At 35.6% G+C, this 20,939-nt stretch overlaps 1 protein-coding gene across 4 annotated transcripts in view; it reads right to left on the reverse strand.

Annotated features, from left to right (window-relative positions):
- The window catches only part of LYST (lysosomal trafficking regulator), a 108,858-nt gene that overhangs the window by 81,400 nt on the left and 6,519 nt on the right, over nucleotides 1-20,939 (reverse strand). For 3 of the 4 annotated variants that reach the window (XM_088143701.1, XM_088143696.1, XM_088143684.1), the window contains exons 2-10: nucleotides 15,527-15,608; nucleotides 13,587-13,785; nucleotides 11,951-12,041; nucleotides 8,917-10,999; nucleotides 6,986-7,961; nucleotides 5,919-6,080; nucleotides 5,075-5,231; nucleotides 4,011-4,237; nucleotides 943-1,009 (exon numbers count right to left, since the gene is read on the reverse strand). In XM_088143701.1, the coding sequence (XP_087999827.1) occupies nucleotides 943-1,009; nucleotides 4,011-4,237; nucleotides 5,075-5,231; nucleotides 5,919-6,080; nucleotides 6,986-7,961; nucleotides 8,917-10,999; nucleotides 11,951-12,041; nucleotides 13,587-13,778 (3,955 nt within the window). In that variant the 5' untranslated portion in view covers nucleotides 13,779-13,785; nucleotides 15,527-15,608. The remainder of the gene's footprint in view (nucleotides 1-942; nucleotides 1,010-4,010; nucleotides 4,238-5,074; nucleotides 5,232-5,918; nucleotides 6,081-6,985; nucleotides 7,962-8,916; nucleotides 11,000-11,950; nucleotides 12,042-13,586; nucleotides 13,786-15,526; nucleotides 15,609-20,939) is intronic. The other variant, XM_088143691.1, reaches the window with a different exon arrangement.

Here is a 20,939-nt window from a genome sequence, read left to right on the forward strand (position 1 = left end):
CTACGGATAATATGATATGTTATATTCAGAATTTTTTGCTTGTAGGACTCTATAAGGGATATTAGATTTCACCCCAAATGAGATATAGTTTGTTTGAGTTGTACCACTTCATTGTAAGCAGGGGTTTTTCCCCCCGCGGAAGATACCAGATAGGCTATCTTAAACAATGCTGTGAGGAAAACCTATTTATGTGCCTTCAGACCTAACCCAAACTATGGTAAAATAAGTAGAACTGAAGCATCTATACAAAATGTCATTTTCCAGGTAAGTCAAAACAGGCAACTGAAGTCATATTATTGTTCAGTAAATAATCTATCATGAAGAACACAACATATACTAAAAGCCATTTTCTTGGATTAATGTCATTTATTTCATTGTTCTTATATGATTTTTTAAATATCTACCTATCAATTTGAAGAGATTTATCAAAGCAGAAAAAAAAAATACAGAACCTTGAACCTAAATGAGGCTATTGCCTAACAGGGATTATTGCTGTCATGGTTATAAATCTTCCTTAAATTGAAGATTAAAACTGGCTGTCTTCTGAAACTCATTCGAATGTGAAATGTAATGGAGAATGTTTGAACAGGTAGTTTAAGAACTGAGTAATAACTTTCATAGCACAATCCGATCATCATCCTGGGACAAATATGAAGTTAAATGCTCATTTACAGACAAATGCAGGACATAATCCAACAGAACGAAGTACATTTAAATCTCAGTATTTCATTAGTAATTTAACTACCTTATTAATGCTCTCTCACTGAAATCATTAGAACTTTAAAGTGCTTAGCTTTGCTCGATTGTGCCCATATTAGAAGCATACACTGTGAAAATACATAACTATGAACATCTAGCATTTCAAAATTTTTGTATCTTAAGAATACCTGCCAAGTGTTAAGGCAGATCAAAAGGAAATTACTGTTTTTATTTACAGCTCACCATGAAAACTGGAATCTGTTTGGGTTAACACATGGAGGAATCCTCCCAGAAGGCTCTTCACAGCTCCCTATAAACCAAAATAAATAAATAAATATATAAATATATAAATAAATATATAAATAAATGCTTATCATGAATTAACAGAATATCCAGCAGTGATGGGGAAATACTGTCCAGCAATATATTACAGCTAAATGAGTAACAATGCCAACCCCAATGTTCCTTTCAATATATTTTTACGAATCCCTTTGTATTGGCCTCTGTTTCCTCAAGCTTATAATAATGTTTTCACATTATCAAGCTCATCATCAAGTGATAAGATGCACAGACTGTAGCCTAGACATATAAATGTGTATCTAAAACAATTTGCTCATTTGCATCAAGCATTGTACACTTACACCTCTTCTCTAAATTCTCCACCAACATAGTGCTTCCATAGTCAGTAGGCTGCGTAATTAATGCTCTCATCCATCACACCCACATTTATTCCCAATCCTTTGTTTCCATGCCAATTAAGAACGTCAGTCTCTCTCTTTATTTAATGTAAGGTTGATGGGCATATGAATAGACGTGAGATAAGCCTGGGCATTGGCTTAATGGCTGCTGATAGCAGAACAAGGTGACCTAGTTTACCCAACATGCTAAAGCCCTCCAAATGATTAATAGGACAATGTACACTGTCATCTGACTCCTTATCCAAAGCAGTCCTTTAAACATGCTTTAAGTCCTACCTAAGGCCAGGTGTGACACTTAAATTAGGAGTGGTAACCATTTCTAGTTAGCAGGAAGTGGAATATGAAACCAAATATTAACTTGGTAGTTGAGTGACATTCTGCTGTTTGCTGGAAAATTTCACTGTTCTGGAGCAGCCTGATTTCAGTTCCTCTATTTTTGGAAGTGAATGCTCTACCAAAGAGAGTTATCTGTGGTCTGGAGCCCAATAGATTATCATTATGAACACATTTAGAACACAGTGAATTACTTAGTGTTCCAGAAGATTCACTTTCAGAAACAAACCATTCTTGGAACGCTTTGATTAACATATTCTGAAGAGGCAAAAGAAAATGTTTTGGGAAATACCAGAATGTTTTGCACATCCCAATAATCTGGTGTAACGAGGAAGTTTCCACTAATCATCCAGAGTGAATGGGCATTGTCATATGAACATATTCACCAATAATTCTCCTAAAGCAGAAGATGACAACTGTTTGGGAGCTGGGAAGGCTAGGATAAGGATCCCCTGAAAGTTTCCTCTAGTTGAAAAGCTGAAGGTTCCTCAAACTGTCAGTTGATTTCCCTTTTTTCTAGGCTTTGTAGGAATATCTCTCTTGCCCTTCCTGTCCAAGCAATTCATGAACAGACATAAATGTGAATATAAAATTTGTATGCTGCCCAGAGCCATGTTGTGTGAGATGGGTGGCTATATAAATGTGACATATAAATAAATAAAATATAAAAGCAATATATATCTCATCTTGCTAATGTATTTTCACCACTTAAAACAACTAACAGCCCATAACTAAAATCATGTATAAGAAAAATAAACACATACACACAAGCTGGTAAAACAGGAGATACAATAGAAAACATTTATATTCCCTGTGAAGTGAATGCTTTTTTTGCAAATAGAAAGGTATTAGTCAGTCTGTGAAAACCAGTGCCTGACATCCCAAGGCAGGAAATTTTTACAGCTTAGGTATGGCTACTGATGAGTCATTTCTCTTGTTCTCATCAATGCAGAGGATAATTTCTCCATCAAATCTTACAGCGTGAGCAACTTAGTGCTGGTCTCTAAAGTATTGTGCATCAAACTCTTCATCACCAACATTTTGAATTATGGCCTCAAACAAACCAAGATTTGTGCTAGATGGAACCCTTAACTCATTGGCTTGGTTGGCATAACATCCTATATCAGTGTTTCTCAACCTTGGCAAGTTTAAGATGTGTGGACTTCAACTCCCAGAATTCTCCAGCCAGCATTCTGGGGAAATCTGGGAGTTGAAGTCCACACATCTTAAACTTGCCGAGGTTGAGAAACACTGCCCTATACTGATTAAAATGAGGCAGGTAGTTTGTGATCAGGATGTTATGAGAAGCCAGCCACTGTCTTAATACAGGGCTTCTCAAACTTTGAGTGATGTGACCTCCTTAAATAATAAATGAATTTGTGTGACCTTCCTAAATAAAGATTTCCCTGGGATTAGGGTTGGGTAAGAAATAAATGTACTTTTAATAATTACATTTCAATCCCTTTAGCAAATAAAACAATGACAGAACCTTCCAACTTTATAAAATAAAATCTTTTAATTGGAAATAAACAGTAAAACAACCAAATTTAAAACTATATGTATAATAGGAAGAAAATGCTGAGTTTTGCATTATTTCTAAAATCTGCTAATGTTTGAGACAGCCATTCTCATTTTTAATTCTACTATTTTGAATTGATACCTGCACTTTACAGGAGCAACTGTAGAAAATCCTGATTTTGCTCTTGGCTTATCCAAGCACAACATGAGGAAGTCCTGCCAGTGATGCAGCTTAGTATCTGTAAGCCATCAGTCAATCTCCCGACTCACTCTCTGATTTGCTCGGACAAGCCAAGGCAAAATGGGAGCAAGTATGATAGCGATTCAGCTTTGGGTGTCCAAGCCATGAAGGTTAAACATATAAAATCAGAACTCATTGGCAGCTGGCTTATTCAAACAAACTAGAGAGCAAAGCCAGAGCCCTGTCAGACTGCACCAAACGCTTTCCTTCCCATTTTGCTTGGACAAGCCAATGGTCAGTTAGTCTAGGTAAAATAGATGCAAGTTCTGACAGCAATCCTAAATTTCAAATAAAAGCCCCCCAAATTTGCATTGTATTAGCATATTGCGTGAACTAGGCCATTATATTAAACCATTACATGCTTTCTTTGAGCAACTGAGTTTTGTAAAGTTGGGTTTAGTGCTTGACACATTCTATGAACTAGACTATCATAATGTGGTTTCTTTGTTTGGACAGAAGGATTTTGTAAAGCTGTGTTTGTGCCTAGCATGTTGTGTGAACCCAGCCACAAGGCCATTTACCTGTTGCATTAATAATGTTGCATTTTTTTCCTTCAACCTGACTACTTTCAAGAAGTTGTGGAAGACATGAGCGAGCACATCTAGGCTTGGATTGCCAACAGAAAGTAAATGTAATTCCAGCATACATAGTTCAGGATATATCAATTCTCCTTGAATAATATTTTCAGCAAGATCACTAGGAACACTGCAATAGCCAAAACATCCTTTCTCTCTTTTAATGTCTGTTCCTGGAAAAAAAAAATGTATATATGGAAATTCAGTTATTCAGAGGCTGTTTGCCCTACCTGCCTTTCTTTGTGAGCCTTATGCTACTACTCAACAACGTTCATTACTTGATGATGGGATGGATTATTAGAAACCAAATCTTCTACACAGTCCAAGGTCCTAAGTAAACTTGTAGCATACAATGATCTCACTGAAATGTAAAGGGTAAATCAGACACACTCGTATGCAGTGAGACAGACCTGGCATTAGACATGAGGTTGACCAGCACATAGAGACATGCACTGCATAACACCACTACCCTGACTGGCCATTTTGACAGCTCTTTATTGGCTTATTTGTTCATTAACAATGCTGCATGCAAATGCTGTATGCCTATTTCAAGGAAAACTATTCTAAAAAATGACAGTTTATAAAGGGTTGCCTTGTACTTCAAAACACCACATAAGGCTTATAGAATACAGCTCCCATAAGCAAAAAATGAAAACTTCTGAGTTGTATTCTTGAATAACAAAATTATGAAGCAAACAAGAATGGAAGAAATATAGTAGCGGCTTCTATTTTCTAATAATAATGCTATTACAGAATTTTCCAGGTCACTGGTGCAGTTGTCACTATATTCCCCTCGATTTATGACTCAAACAGCAGAGTATAATGATAAGCTAGGAGAAGAAAATATAGCAAAAGGCCAATATGGGACATTTTAGAAACAGTTTATTAGACAACACTTGAACATGCCTGTAATCTAAAGGCTGTTATCATCAACTGCAGAAAAAATACTCTACACTTTGCTATTTCAGTGCAAAAGGGATTTCAAGAGGACTCAGAGCTCAAGCACTTGCCTTCATCCTTGCTTTCATTGTCATCAGAATTACTTTCACTATCAGCATCATAGCCTTTTTCTTCAGCAAAAAATTTAAAACAATAGCACTGTGACTCATCAGCTTCTTCAGATATATCACCAGGCCGAGATGCAGGCTCCTTTTCAGACTGATGGATCTGACATGCATATTACAGAAATTAAAAATGTGCCGTTAGAAATTAGGCTATCATCTACTTTCATAGATTAGCACTGAGAGCTATGCTGAAATATTGACAGGTAAAATAGGATAGAAAATATCTGACTGGATATACTAACTCCCATATCTGATTAGATATCTCAATCCCTTAATATTTTCAGATTAAACATGTGTAGAACATAGCAGACAAAACACAGATATAGGGACCCTGAATTCATGCTAAATGGAGCAAACAGATAAGTAGATAAGGGAGCATTTAGGCTAGTAAGTTCGATATCTTGCTTTTTGAAATTCACATACACATTCTGGCTCACGGTCTTCCAGTTCACCAGGCTCCCTAGCTGGCCCAGCGTTTTGCAGACTAAACAAAAAGCCATGCTAGATCAGATGAAAAATCCCATCTAGTCCAGTATTCTGTTCCAGTTGTTTCCAAAACGTCTAAAAAACAAGACTGTATTTGAAAAGAACATGAACGAGGAGTCAAATTGTGGCAGAAATCTTGGAAGGCACTCAAAGTTACTGTAATGGTAGCTCAGCTAGAATGTATATGCTACCTATTCCAAGAGAATGCTAATATGCCTGAGGGCAAAAAGAGCAGCCTGATAACTGCAGGGCCCGGGGACAAGCAGGCAAAGAGTAAGAAACATGCAACTTGAGCTAGTTATACCTTTTCCTTCTTTTCTTCGGAACGATCCAGATCAGTAAAATATGTTCCCAATGCAACTCGAAGCAAAGAATCAAATAAAGGCTTTACCAACGCTGTTTCCATTATTCTAGCTTTTACAAGCTGTTCCCTCATTTCAAGTAATATGTCTTCCACACAAATGTTCTAAATTAAAGCACAAATAATTATTCTTAATTTTTGATTCATGGAAATGCTATCAAAAACTATAGTTTTTTCTCTCATTTGCATTCTACATTTCTAAAAGGTGCTGAAAGCAAGAACCAACACTCATTTCTCAATAGGCTTTTTGTATATTATGCTCCTATTACAATTACTATTTCCAACTAAGCCTCTAAATTTCTCTGTTGCATTCTGATATGATATACATGGTTCAATTTTTTTAAACCTACAAACCAAGTTAGTAAAAACAATAATGTATTTATTTTGGAAAAAAGGAGAAAGATACTATATCAGAAATGGAAAAATACACCGTGAATAAGCATTCATGCTGCTTATCCCTAGGCAGCTTTCATTCTGTTCCCCTCAGACCGTTTATGGAAATGCATTTCTATCCATTTTCTATAGAGTTTCTTCATATTACTCCAACATTTGCTTTCTCCTCAGAATCACCTCGTACACTCTCTTTTAAATGCTGGTTCTCAGCTGCCCATTTGCAATTATATTCCTGCAAGTGGGCTACATCCAAATTACTTGCACTCTTTATTCACAGAGGACTTCTCCTTGATCTTATCTTTGCTACAAACTGCACCATACCCAGCCCCTCAAAACTGCTCAGGAATATGGAGCACTCACAGCATTGCGGATAGCATGGACATTCATTCATTCATTCATTCATTCATTCATTCATTCATTCATTCATGGCTGACAAATGCCATTCTGTCAACTGAAACCTTTGATAAAATTTGTTAAACTTGAAAATTCTGCTTCTCATGGGATAATATACTGTTTCAACATGCCAAACAACTGATATTTTTTGTTCCACTTTCTAAAACAGCTGGCAATTAGAAATGGGAACATAAATATTTCATGAGGTTTTAATGGCACAATACCTGAAGAAGAGACTCCATTTCGGTCTTCTGCTGGAAATTATTTGCACTGTGTAAACAAATTGCCAGCAGAGCTTCCAAAAGTCGTATACCTTGCAGCGACCAGTCATTTTCTTGCATTAAGACATTTTTTGATTCTGCAGTGCTATCAGCTGAAGCCTGCTCTGCATCAGAATGCTGGTAAGAGAGCCATTTCTGTTGACCTATATTGTCAAGATTTTCATCAATATTATTATGGTCTGACTGCCCTTTCTCACTGTTCAGTATCAATTGTAATGAGCAATTTTTGAAAAGAGATTCAATAGGCTTCTCCTGCTCACCTTCTTCCTTTTCTCCTTTCATGCCAAGTTTCTCTATAATCATGGCTATTAATCTGTGACATACTTCAAAGCCACCAAGTCTATGGAACTGTCTTTGAAAGACTGCATTGCACAAATAGATCCAACGACACATTGACCAAATATCTGCTGCCCTGTGTATATGTTCCAAGGAAGGTAAAGACAAACTCTCAAATGACAGACATGGCAGCTTATGGCTGAAAGGTTCACTAGCCGTACTGTCATAACCTGAAGTATCTTCAGAATCGTTTGTTGAATCTCGATCAGCCTCTGCTTCCTTACTTACACATAAAAAAGCAACACAGAGAAATATATTTATCATGTTGATGTGAACATCTTGATTGACTGATTTCTTCTTTTTTGGATAGACTTTGAGCCCAGCATAAAATTTACTTAGGCTCTGAGGCACATCTGAAACCACTTGTTGTCTATGAACTGAAACACCCAAGTCTAAAGCAGGCACTTTTTCTTCACTGTCTAAACCATCCACATCTGGCATCAATTGATCTGTCTGCTGGTCTCCAAGAGAAAATATTAATGTTTCAAATACTTTCAGTGAGTATGTTCTCACGCTGTCCAAGTAATTTAATTCAGTCATTTGATTTATTCCATTACAGTTTAAAAATAATTCTTGTATTATTCTGTGGAGAAAAATAGATATAAAATTGTTATCAATTAAATGAAAGAGAGAGAAAAAATATTTATTATAATGCCATATGTCATTTGGGGGGGGCTTATTAACCCTAAACTGATCCTTCTAAATTGTGTTCCTTTACAAACCTTTTGTTTGTTAATAAGTAGTTTCTTGTAGCTACTAGTGGGTAAGCTAGTGGGGAGAGGAGGCGGAGGATTGAGCCGGCGGCTTTCCCACTCTTGGAGATGACAAGGACTGCATTTGGATCTTCTAACCCAAAGCATGTCCTATGCTACCAAACTACGCATTGTCTTCATATTCCAAAGCACGGCCTCAATAAGTAATTGCTAAATACATGAAGAAGGCAACTGAGAAGTACGATGCAATAAGCATATTAAAATACAAGCTTTTATCAGAATACTAGATTTTGGTCTTGAACATATTCACACCCTGTGGGAATACTGGAATATGTGTTTACACATTTCCAAATACTACAGGAGCTGTTTTTTCTATCAAGCAGTAGTCCCTCATAGCATTAAGGGGGCCTCCGGGTATGGCCTTAACCATCTGGAAATGTATGTACTTTTTTGTCTTTAAAGACACAAGCCCCGTTCTCAGAGAGGAGGAGAAGATAAAAGTGGCTTTATATAGATCTGGATTCAGTCTGAAGTGTACAAATGAATTCCAAAATTGGGCATTTATGTCAATCCAGCATGGGGTGTAATCTTGTAAATACTACATCAATATAACTCCTTTAATTCAGTAGGGCCATAAGAAGTTTAATCCAAGGCCATCTAAAAACAATGAGAGATGTCCATGAGTAGGAGCTTCTGACTTTACCCATCACCTATCTTTATTATCACCAATGAGATTCTTGGCTTCCATTTTTATTATATCAAAAAGAGGTATGTAAGAAACTGGCCAAATATGTTTGTTCCCCCCAATGAACAAAATGAACAAACCTGGATTTAAAAAGTATTGGTAGAGTTTGTAAATAGATTTGAAGGATTTCCTGAGGCAAACATATTTTTTGATAGCCACTTGTTTGACTAAAAGCAGTAGCTGCACCAGTTTGTTGGGAATAATGAGCCAATTCAACACCTCTCTGGAGCACTGGGCTGAATATATAATTGTACAGTTTCCACTGAATAATCTCATTGCCTTTTTGGATCAAACTACAAATATGACTAGCAATCTGCATGCAACGCAGTTTGTCATCATCCTCAAAAACAAGACTCTGATATGCCTCCAAGGCATCCCATTTCAGAAACATATCTTCAGATCCTCTGCTAGGCAAAATTCCTTGAAACCTATATGGAGCTGATGAACTTGACGCTGATACTTCAGTAGCATTCCCATGTAGGAAGTCATCAAGTTCCGCAAGTTGATCACAGTCAATGCTACAGATGTTGCAAGAGGCATGTGTCACTTTTTGAGAAATTTGCAATCCTCCAAGTTGATCTAAAATAAACTTATTAAGGATGCTTAATATATGTGGCTGAAAATTCTTACATATTTGTGATCTGAAGGAATGAAGCAAAGGGCTAATTACTGATTTGGGATCCATGCAACAACATATGCCTACATTATGGATACCAGTTAAGATCTGAAAACATGTATTGTTCAGAGAAAGTTGCTGCAGCAACCTCAGACACTGGTGAGCACAAACAGCAATGCAGCAACACCGGTCAGGATAATTAACTTCCCCATCAGCTGTTTCTTCAAAAGGACTCTTAGAAGCTTGATTTTTAAAAGTAGAAACTGGCAGTCCTGAGAGATCTCTGTGGTGATGCATGAAATGGGAATACTCACATCGTCTGTGTCGTTTTCTTGTACACACAGACTGATGAAGTTGTTCCGATTTCACCTTTTTGATAGTGCTGATTATTTTCATAATGCTGTTGATGAGGGCTCTGAGATACTCTGACGCTTCTGTGTTGACCTCCGTGCCCCTTGCAGCCAATCCTTCCATCTGGAGTACCGTGGTTTCAAACAGTTTGAAACCCTGCTGCTGTATGAATTCATGAACCAGATCCATTGCTTGGCTAAAATAAATGGGATTAGAGGCTGCACTCTGAAGGCAGCAGATTAGAATCTGCAGAACTCCTTCTATGAACTCAGGCAAAAGAAGGAATATGTGGCGATACTGTGAGAAAAGGTCAGCCTGAATTATGTTTTGTAAAGTTTCTTGTGGTCTTGAAGCAAAAGAATGACATAGTTTATCTAGAATACATTTCACTTTTAAGGCTGCTTTAAGTAAATCAGTAAGATTTTTTCTCAAATTGCCAGGCATGGCCTCAGCATTATTAACATCCATTGCCATAAGATGCAGCACTGTCCTAAAGAGCATCCTCTGAACCAGAGCAACTGACTCTTCTGTCCAACTTGATGAAACAGCTTCATTTTCAGCAGCACTATTTATATTGTAACAATCTCCAAGCTTAGACAAGAATTCCGTTAGCGTGCCTATCACACTGGCTGCCAATGCAGACTTGTGGTTCAAGGCAATATCAAACTTACATATTTTTTCTAACAACGACAGTAAGACATGGCACAAATCAAAAGGAGAGTTGTCTAGACAACTGACAGATGATGTAACCAGCTCATCTGAAGCCTGAACAATACTTTCTTGAACTGGAATGAACTGTCTGGAGTTTGCATTCTCCCTCCCAGAATTACAGCTCTGAGCCATTTCAGCTTCTAGAAAGTTACATCTACTTGTAACAGATTGTTCTTTAGGTTGGTTTGTTAGAAAAGGCTGCAGAAGCTGTGGTCTCCTGTGCCTCATCATAGTGCTAGTCTTCTCATCCGAATTGCCTTCTGAATCAGAGGTGGAGATTTGGGATTTCCTTGCATCCCTCACAGAATATCGATGAGTAGTTTTGCGCTGACGTCTGTTCTTCCAAGAAGAATTTAGCTTTACAGAAGCCTGAGCAGACAGATGAAAATTTTCTCCTATATTTTCTTTTTCCTGAGTAGGTTTGGGAGAACTTAGGGTTGTCTCTTTGGTCAAACATATTTCAACAGAGAAGGGCAGATAAAAATCTGTTGGAAAACAAAATTTACAATTAGATTATTTCACCTGATATTAGAATCTCACAGCTTGCTATACAAATGTGTCATCGTACACATCTAGGAGCAAAAGTATATGGCCAACCTATCACTCAGAAGACCTTTAAGGACTGAAAGCTACACAGAGGGGAGGACCTAATTGTGTAGTTATTATATGCACCTAAAACTTTTAGCATGATCTAAATGAGTCTCATTAAGACTCACCTTGTAATAAATATAATCTACCTAGTAAAGTTCAAATGTGTCCTGATCCAAATTCATTTTCTTTTTCCTTCCTTCCTTCCTTCCTTCCTTCCTTCCTTCCTTCCTTCCTTCCTTCCTTCCTTCCTTCCTTCCTTCCTTCCTTCCTCCCTCCCTTTTTCTTTTTCTTTCTTTCTTTCTCTTTCTTTCTTTCTTTCTTTCTTTCTTTCTTTCTTTTTCTCTTTCGTTCGTTACTATAGGTACAGGTTTTTAAGTGTGCAGTGTTACACATTATTTGTTCTGGCAAAAGGTTTAACAAAAGGTTTAATGATACTAGCTGAAGCAGTATACAAATATGACCTAGGAGATTAGCCCTTGAACACCAGAAACTGATACCAGACTCTGCATATTTCACTCTTTAGATCAAAGCTAAAAAACCTCAGCTTACTTTCAGACACAACTCAGCTTAGTACCTGCCTACAATGTATGAATATTCACTCCTTCCAAGCTGTCATGGATATTTATGAAGCACTTTAAAAAGTGCAAGTATTTTATAAGGTAACTGAGAGATGTGGAGGACTGCAATCGTAAAGCTCTTAGATACACATTAAACAGTCTTGCTCTTATATAGTTATGTGTATAGAAATTTTAGATGTTCACTTATCTGTGAAAAATGTAATTCAACCTATAATTATAAAATATAACATATTTTAAATTCATGTATCAGTATTACAGAGAACCTACTTATGGCCTTTTCTTTTTCTACAGGTATTTTCCATACTAGTGGCAGAAGTGATAATAGGAGAGTAAGGAGGTCTTCTCGACAGGTAAGCTCCTATTAAGGAAACAAAAGCTCATATTTTTATGACAATTCAGAAATTATAATTTACCATACATTCATAATCAAACTTGGATTAAAGGTTTATTGTTTTTATTTGTTTTTCCAAAGCTTCTAATGGTGATTTACAACACATTAACATTTTAACCATTTAACCTGAAGTAGAAAAAGTTACTTCAACTGAGACCTAGTCCTGAGAGGTTTTCTTTCTTCCATTTCTCAAGATTTCCTGTGTTTCTTTTAATCTAACCTGGCACTTAGTTTTAAGACTGAAAATGCCTTACATAATCTGCAGGTTCCTCAGACTTCCCCTTAGGTTTCAACACAGTTGAAGTCACAGTAACTTTCTAGAACAGCTGTCAGAAGTTGGGAGCACCATTTCATAATAGTTCCACTCCTCCTTGCCACTTTCAGACTACTGTACTTTTCTATGGCAATTGTTTTACAGAGCTCAGTTTTATCACCCAGTCTTTTTAACATCTACATTAAATTACCTGGGTAATTTGGGGGTGTCCTGTCTTACCTTTCTACCTAACTCAGGTGAGACAACAGATATCCTGATCATAGATTACCAGTTATTTTTAGCTGACACTGATGCCTACATCAATTTCAATCACGATTTTCTATGATCTCTGGATAGGTTGGCTCCAGGGTAGATTTTTTTTTTTTTACTGGCTTTTGTTCCTTTTTGTAAAATTGATTCCAGGAGATGCTAGGAGTATGATAGGTTTTTGCCTTGTCTCCAAATACTGTTTAATATTGACATGAAAATGCTAAATGAAATAATCAGTTTGGAAAAGAAATGTCATCAATGTGACAATACCCATGTAGACAGACAAATATCAATAAAAAACATATATCCACAAAAAACAAAACAATCCAAACAAAATAGAATTAATATCATCTAAGACAGTATGGCTTAATCAGGTTATTAAATTTCTACTGGCTGATCTGCACAACAGGTTAAATTGAGAAATTTTAACTCTGATTGTTTTTAAGTGGCTTAGCAAAATATTTAAACCTGCCTATTTACTTAGTTTATGATTCAATGTATTGTGAAAACTCTGAAGAAGCTACCAAGTTTAGTTAAGGAATGAGTAAACTGGTTGGAAAGAGATCATCTTTCCTGAACCTATCCTTCAGGACATTCACATCTAGTTATTTTACAAGGCAAAAATAAAATATCATGTCCTACATTATTAGTACAATGGCTACAAGGTACAGCATTGGCTCCCATCTTACAACACTGGCCCAAAGGAAGGCTTTTGTGTGAAGCATACAACAGCACCAATCAGCTGACTGGCAGGTAGCAGTATCTGTCATCCTGATCCTGGCTGATATTCAACAGCAAAAATCCAATCCCCAAAGAGAATGTGATCTTATCTGAAGGTGAGGGAGACAAAGAACCTCTGTCATCCTTCCCAATTATTCTTCTTTATAACTATAAGCACAATGAAGGATATTCATCATGTCATTTTATTCAAATAGATATTGTTCTAGCTAAATGTATCACATTTTGACAAGTATGAAAATAGCATTTACCTGGTCAATTATGGAATTAAGTTTAGTAAGCAAAATATATCCACGACCTTGGATAAGATATTGCCCAAGCGCAGCTATGTGCGTTTTCTCTTCCTCTTCCTCCCTGGTTTCCACCCTTTGGTCCACTGCATTGCAAAGTTGGCTGACATCAGACAAAAACTCTCGTGCCAGAGAGTTACTGGCACTGCTCATGTCTGAGCTGTCACAAATAAACAAAGAATTTTCAACATTGCAAACAGAATGTGATTTCCAAAGAAGTAAGAAAGCAAGAATAAAAGTTTGTATAGTTTTTTTAATTTGTGCCTTCGAGTCAGTTTTTGACTCCTGGCAACTACCTGGACTAGTCCCTGCAGTTTTCTTGGCAAGGTTTTTTGGAAGTGGTTTGTCATTGCTTCCTTCCTATTGTATAGTTTAGCAATATAAAATAGGGACAACATTCATATGGTAGTATTATCACAAAAGCTGTCAGGTGATTGGCTACAACTGCAATCTACATTATTTTTATTTATTTATATTTCAAATTTAGATACCGCCCATCTCACAAAAAGTGACTCATAAAAAGTGAATTATAGTGTGGAATATTTTGTTTCCTAGATTGGAATAATGATATTTTCCCCATATATTAGAAAGAGATACATGAGAAATCATCTTACATTGCATCCATGACATCAGTGTTTAATCATGATTATGATAATTAAACGTATGCATAATATCGGGAGACATACAAGTACAGGTACTGCTTTTTAAAAAAAATTAACTGATTTTTTACAATAAGCTAAAATTTCTAAAAAAAATGGGAGGAACACTCTCCAATGTTCTAAGTCTTTGCAAAACTGTTCAGTTTCAAACAGACAATAAAACATTTTGAAAAGCTATTAACAGAATTTGCTTTGAGTAAGCTATGGTATGGTACATTCTATTCTCATCTCAGCTGGACAGAAGGAGAAGGGAAGAATAAAAGAATTAAAACAGGAGCACTTCAAAGGAGATGTAAAAACATGTATTTAAAATTTATGCACAAATTTAAAATTCTATTAAGCTACATGAAAACTAGGTCAGTCTTGATATCAGTTCCCTGATAAGAAAGTAAAATAAGAATTTGCACAAGGATTGCTACATTTATCTGCTTAAAGCAGCTCTTTCTCCAAAAACCATACGAGGCAATTACTTATAATGCATTAACATAAGGAAAAACAGGTGGGGAGGGAAAAGGAATGTCCTATATCAATTCAGATTTACATGACTCCAAGTTGGAAAAGAGGAAGTATCCATACATGCAAACATAATAAAAATTAGAAGCTTTTTTGAACTTTCATTATTCATTCCATCTACAATATTAAATTATGGTACTAATGAAATATGATGTCAGGTAAACAAATATTTAACTTTTTTTAAAGGTCAACTGAGATGTATGTAAGCAGTTCCCAAGACCATTTATGTATAATAATATTTTATTGAAATTTTAAAATTACACAGTTAAAAGTTAGAAATGAAAAAGAAAATGAAAAATACAAATTATAAGGAAAAGGAAAAGAAAATGTAAGATAAAGTAAAAGAAAAGAAGAAAGGCATGAAAAATATATAGCTTCCAATCTATCTCTGGTCTTGAGAATAGTAAGAGTGTCATAAGTGCTAGTTTTTAATGCATTAAATAGGAATAATTCTTTGCCAAGACCATTTATTAATTAATTTTAGTCTGCAAGGTATTCCAAGTTTACTTAAGACACATGAAAGCTGTGCTAGGTATAGGTCACACAAATCATCTCACATCACCGGAAGACTTAGTGTTTAACTTTTAAAATTATAATTGCTTTCCTATTGCAAACAGTAGAATTGCAATGGAATTGCCCTGTTTTCTATAATCTTCAACGTGATCTTGAGTCAATATGCTTTCATGGTTATTTTAATATCTTAAAATACACTCAGCACCCAAAACTCACCAGATTATACTTCCTCACTCATTGATGGTATATTATGAAGTGTGAAATAGACAAGTTCTCAGTATGACTGTTAGTGACAGACCTGTAAAACAAGGCATATATGAAATCAATAAATTGCATATTATGGCTAATAATGTGCCTAAAAATCATTTTTAAAATCCTTCTCAAATTAAAGGCTTGTTTACAAAATAGAAATTAATTCCTAATGGCTGCAATACCACATGCTATATGTTTAAGCCATATTGATCTCGTTTTCCCTCAAATGGGATCTGTATACAGAAGTCAGCAGACAGGAAAAGAATACTGTATATCACTAAAGACAGGCTGTGCTCAAAGTGAACAGGTGAAAAGGTAATTAGAAAATGACCCAAAACAAACAATTTTAGTTATTCAACCCTTGTGTTTTTTTAAAAATAAATTTTATTGAAAATTTTAATTACAACAGTAAAAGTAAATACAAACTAACCAATTTACTTTCCACAAAAGGTTATTTATAATTATTTCCTGGACTCATGTGTTTTTGACCTTAGGATGTTTACTTAATGTATTAAGAAAGAAATAGAAAAGGAAATTAATAGAGATTGTTACTGTAAAAAAAGTGGTCAAACTTCACTAAAATTTAAATGTTCTTTCAAAGAAAACTGGTTTGGAAAGAAGCAGTTTAAACAGAAAAGTAGTAAGTAGCTTCCTACTACAACATCTCCCACAAAATATCTCTTCCAAATGCACCTTTGCAAAACGTTCAAATGTGGCCAAAGCCTTAAATTATATAAATTAAATAAACAGTGCAATAAAAAGATGTGACAAATAATGTTTTATTATACAAGTATTCTTCTAAACAAAGTTTAATTAATAAGCTAAGAACACACATTATGCTAATTCATAATAAAGGATATCACAGCATGATTTAATGAATCCAGCCATTTAATTATAAATGAATATCATTTTGTGATCAAGTCTGAATCACTGTTTCAGAAATATGTGCAGTAGCATGAATGGAAAGTGTACATTAACTAACTACTATCTGTTATTTAGTCATTTATATTCTTATCTCATATCTGAGGAGTAAAAATGATCCATTCATATCTAACTAAAATGGCATAGGAGCTGTTTCTCCCTTCCTTCAATTCAAACATTGAGGTGGCATGAGAAGTGCAGAAATAGGCACATGAGACAAATTGGATGGATTCTTTTCACCGGATAATCATTAATCTGGGAGAGAAAGGGAGAAAGTTAACCAATTTATCCACTGATATGACTGCAGGCTTCCAACAGGAGCAATAGCACTGGAAGAAACCACAATAATTTAACTGTTTGCCAGAAATGCTTTTTCCTAATTAATGTATGCATTTATATGGTCACCCAACTCAGGCTATGAGACTAATAATAAACTTTCATGACTGCACTGGTTGCAAAAGCATACAAACATATTATCTTAATACTCCTGCCCAGCAAGGGAAGGGAGCTGAATGCCACATAAATGTGCAGGCTGGGCCACAGGGAACGCTCTAGAAAGAAGATTGGCACAGTGGCTAATGTTAACCCACCCCAGCAAGTTTCCTGGCAACAGAGGACCTGATTGGCACCCCAAGGCATTACATGCTGAAGAGCGTTGTCCTCCAGGAATCCGGACCTGCACTTGCAATCTATAGTGGTCATTGCTTCTGAGCACTGAGTTCTCCGAGCAAAGGGGTAGGGGAGAAACAAGGTTTAACCAGCTTTGCTGTAGCATGACAACCTTGGGTTGATTAACAACAACTTGGCAAAGCTTATCTTTTTTGCCTCACAGCAGACTTGGAACAAATCCACTCACCCAAGTTCCCAGTACATCAATTTTTTAATAAAAATAACAATTCCATATGAGAACGCGCACACACACACAGAGATACAGAGGGAGCGGGAAAAAAGATAAGATGACACAAACTGGAATCAGTACCTCTTGGGCTGGTTCAAAAACAGGTAGTCCCCAGTTTAAGAATGAGTTCCCTACCCAAGGCCTGTCAAGTCAAATTGTATGTAAGCAGGAACAGTATTACTGTATAATACTGTATATGTAGTATTGTGTAATGTACTCGAATCATTATGTATTTAATTCCAATCATTGTGTATTTAACTCAAATTTGGCTAAAATAAGCTCCATTCTTAACTATGGGTCATCTGTAACCCGGGCGCTCTTAACCTGGGGACTACCTGTATTACAATCTCAGTGCCTTCACATAAAAAAGAATTTCTGGACTAAGTAGGTTTTGCATTTGTTTGAAAAATTACCAGCCTCTAGCTATGAAGAGAAAAGCAATATTTCTTTGATTCATATCCCAATTTCTATTTCTGCTCATCAGCTTATCTGTAATCCGTCTAACCTTCCATAATGCATTCTCGCTCTTGATTTTTCTATCTCTCAGCAAATTCAGATGCCCAATTCCTTCCTTTTTTAAAAATCCATTGCTTATATCAGAACTACAATGTTTGTTCAATCAAAAGCATTTAATGAATTAAAAAGATGTCTTGATGAATTTGACAGCAGATTTTGAATTTGTAATGGAAAATGCATTTAGCAAGCCTCATCTTAGAAAATATGAAAAAGGAAGATGCTTCCTAAAATAGTTCAATTCTGGAAAATATAATATCCTTTTTTCTTCAGAACTACTCATATTTTGGAGAAGCTAGAGATTTGGAGATAGATGAGTTTTATAACAGTTTAAGAATTCTTTAACCTTACCTAACCTTACCTTTTTTTAATAAAAAGTATATGTAATACAACCTCAAACATATGCTTTTGGAATATCCATACCAACATAGTAATATACTCAAATCTCTGTAAATTAAAAAGAAGTCTACTGTCTCCTATTCCACCTGCCTAATTAAATACTTAACATTCAACAAAATTGATATTCAGGAACCATTTTTAAAGTTATTTAAATTACTGTCAAATTACATTATACACATCACAGAAGTGTGGGCAAAAATAATTGTAGTATGTATGTTCAAATATCTATTAAATTTAATTTGCATATATAGTCTTGGAAATCATTACAAATCCAAGGCTGTAATGTAGGCCAGGGGAGAACAGAATATGGAAAAAGTATCCATATTCCCTTCCAACTGTTACATGATCCACCAACTTGATATGCAAACATTGAAAAATAGTTATGTATTTGTTTAGGAAGCGTTTCACACATTTCCATGATAGCACATGCTTATCTCTTCCAGAACTCAGATCAATCAACTCCTATTTTAAATTGGTCTTTTCTGAGAAGATGATATGTCTTCTACTGAATTACTAGAAGTGCAGGTTAACAGGATTCTAGCCCAACCTTGATAGAAATATAGAGAATATCTACTGACTATGAATGAGTTTACTTCTCCAGGGCAGGACAGAGTGCATCCTAAATAGTAAAGAAACTTGTTGATCAAATTCTGAACTCCTATCTATTTTTCCTGAAAATCTTGAAGAATATGGGAAATATCAGATGACTGGAAGAAAGCTTCAAAAAGAAGAACTGAAGATATGGGATGTCAATCTGACATCAAAGAGCATATCATAAAATAGCTGATCCATAAGCACTCTGAAAACAATGAAGTAATGTTTCATTATAAAATTAAATTTATTACATTTTTTAATTGGATAATTTTGTACACAGATTGTAGAAATGTTGTACAAAACATTTACATAACATAATTATACCCTGATTTCAACAAATATAACCCTAAGACATTCCAATGGAGATAATTATGTGGTTAATTTTGGGCAAGCTAATTTGATACAGGGTGGCTGGCAAATCTTTTTATGACAAAGTAACTAGTTTAATAGATCAAGGGAATGCTGTCAATGATGTATATTTTGATTTCACTAAAACATTTGATAAGTTCTCTCATGATAACCTTGTGGACTGATGGATAAATGTGAGGTAGAAGATACAGCAACACAGTAGATTTCAAAATGATTGAATAAGCACACTCAGAAAGTGTTTTGCATCATCCTGAAAGGAAGTAACAATGGGGCTTTCCCAGGATTTTCTCTCTCCTTGTCTCAGTATTATTCAGCATCTTTATAAATGACTTAGAGGAAGACTTACCAAATTTGCTAAGATATTTGTTCTTATGCTTTTATGTTGTTGCACTGTTTTGCTTTTCGATGGCGGCCTTAGTTTGTTTTTATTACGTACTTCACTATATGCGTGTTCATGTATGACATAAGGCACTGCACTCTCAGTAACTAACTTCAATAAGCAGTCGCTGTCACCCAGGGATTAGAGCACATGAGTTTCAGGATATAAAAATCAAGGAGCACGGTGAAAAAATGGGACTAAAATTAAATATAAAGAACACCAATAATGACAATAGGTTCAACTATCAGCCTTAGAACTGACAATGAAGATACTGAAGTGGCAGATAACCTTTGTCTTTTAGGATCAACAAGAAAGGAACAAGTAGTCAAGAAATACATTGTAGACTAGCACTTGGTAGAGTAGCAATGAAGACTTTGGAAAAGATATTTGGATGCTGTGATGTATCTATACCTACAAAGATCAGAATCATGCAGGCAATGGTTTTCACAATGACGCTGTGGAAGCAAAAGTTGAACTTTGAAGAAGCAGGATAGAAAGAGTATTGACACTTTTGAACTTTGGTGTTGGAGAAGACTCCTGAGAATACCATGGGCAGCAAAGAAAACAAAGAAATGGATCATTCATCAAATCACCCCTGAATTCTCACTCAAGGTACAAATGATCAGGTTCAAATTATCCTACTTTGCTCACATTATGCAAAGACCTAGCTCTCTGGAGCTCTAAACTTGGGAATGATGGAAAGAAAGAGAAGAAGAGGATGACCAACAGCAAGGTGGATGGATTCAGCTACAGTGGCAATGGGTACATCACTGGAAGATCTGAAGGACCAGGTTAGGGATAGATTGTCATGGAGAAAATCTATTTATGTGGTCACTAAGAGGTGACACTGACTTGATGGCATGTAATCAATCAATAGGAATGAACAACAGAGAGCAAAGCACAAGCCCAGTTCCAGTAAACTGCTTGGTAAATACGTTTAAAACAGTGATTAATGCTGTTTGCTAAGATCATCTAAACACTCCATCTTTTCTTGAATACATTATTGTACTGTTTTTAGAGAAAGCTACAAATGTTTTTAATTTATTAATTACAAACAGATTCTTCTTGGCTTATTAAAATTTTAAAATACAATAGATACATAATATCTCTTTCAAAAGCTAATGTATCCTCAACATTGTTTTGAAAAAAACAAAAATACTTTCAAATACCCTTACACAAGAAAAAGTGTATTAGCCCATGATACTACCACAACTACTAGACTATTAGTCAATAATTTTCATAACAATCTCTGTTATAAAGATAAGGTTGAAGCCTTCTCAAAGGCAAGATTTTGTCTTTTCTTT

The sequence above is a fragment of the Python bivittatus genome, unplaced genomic scaffold, assembly GCF_059951505.1.
Source record: "Python bivittatus isolate LINGU-HERP-01145 unplaced genomic scaffold, Pbiv_v1 ctg000020_np1212, whole genome shotgun sequence".
Lineage (NCBI taxonomy): Eukaryota > Metazoa > Chordata > Lepidosauria > Squamata > Pythonidae > Python > Python bivittatus.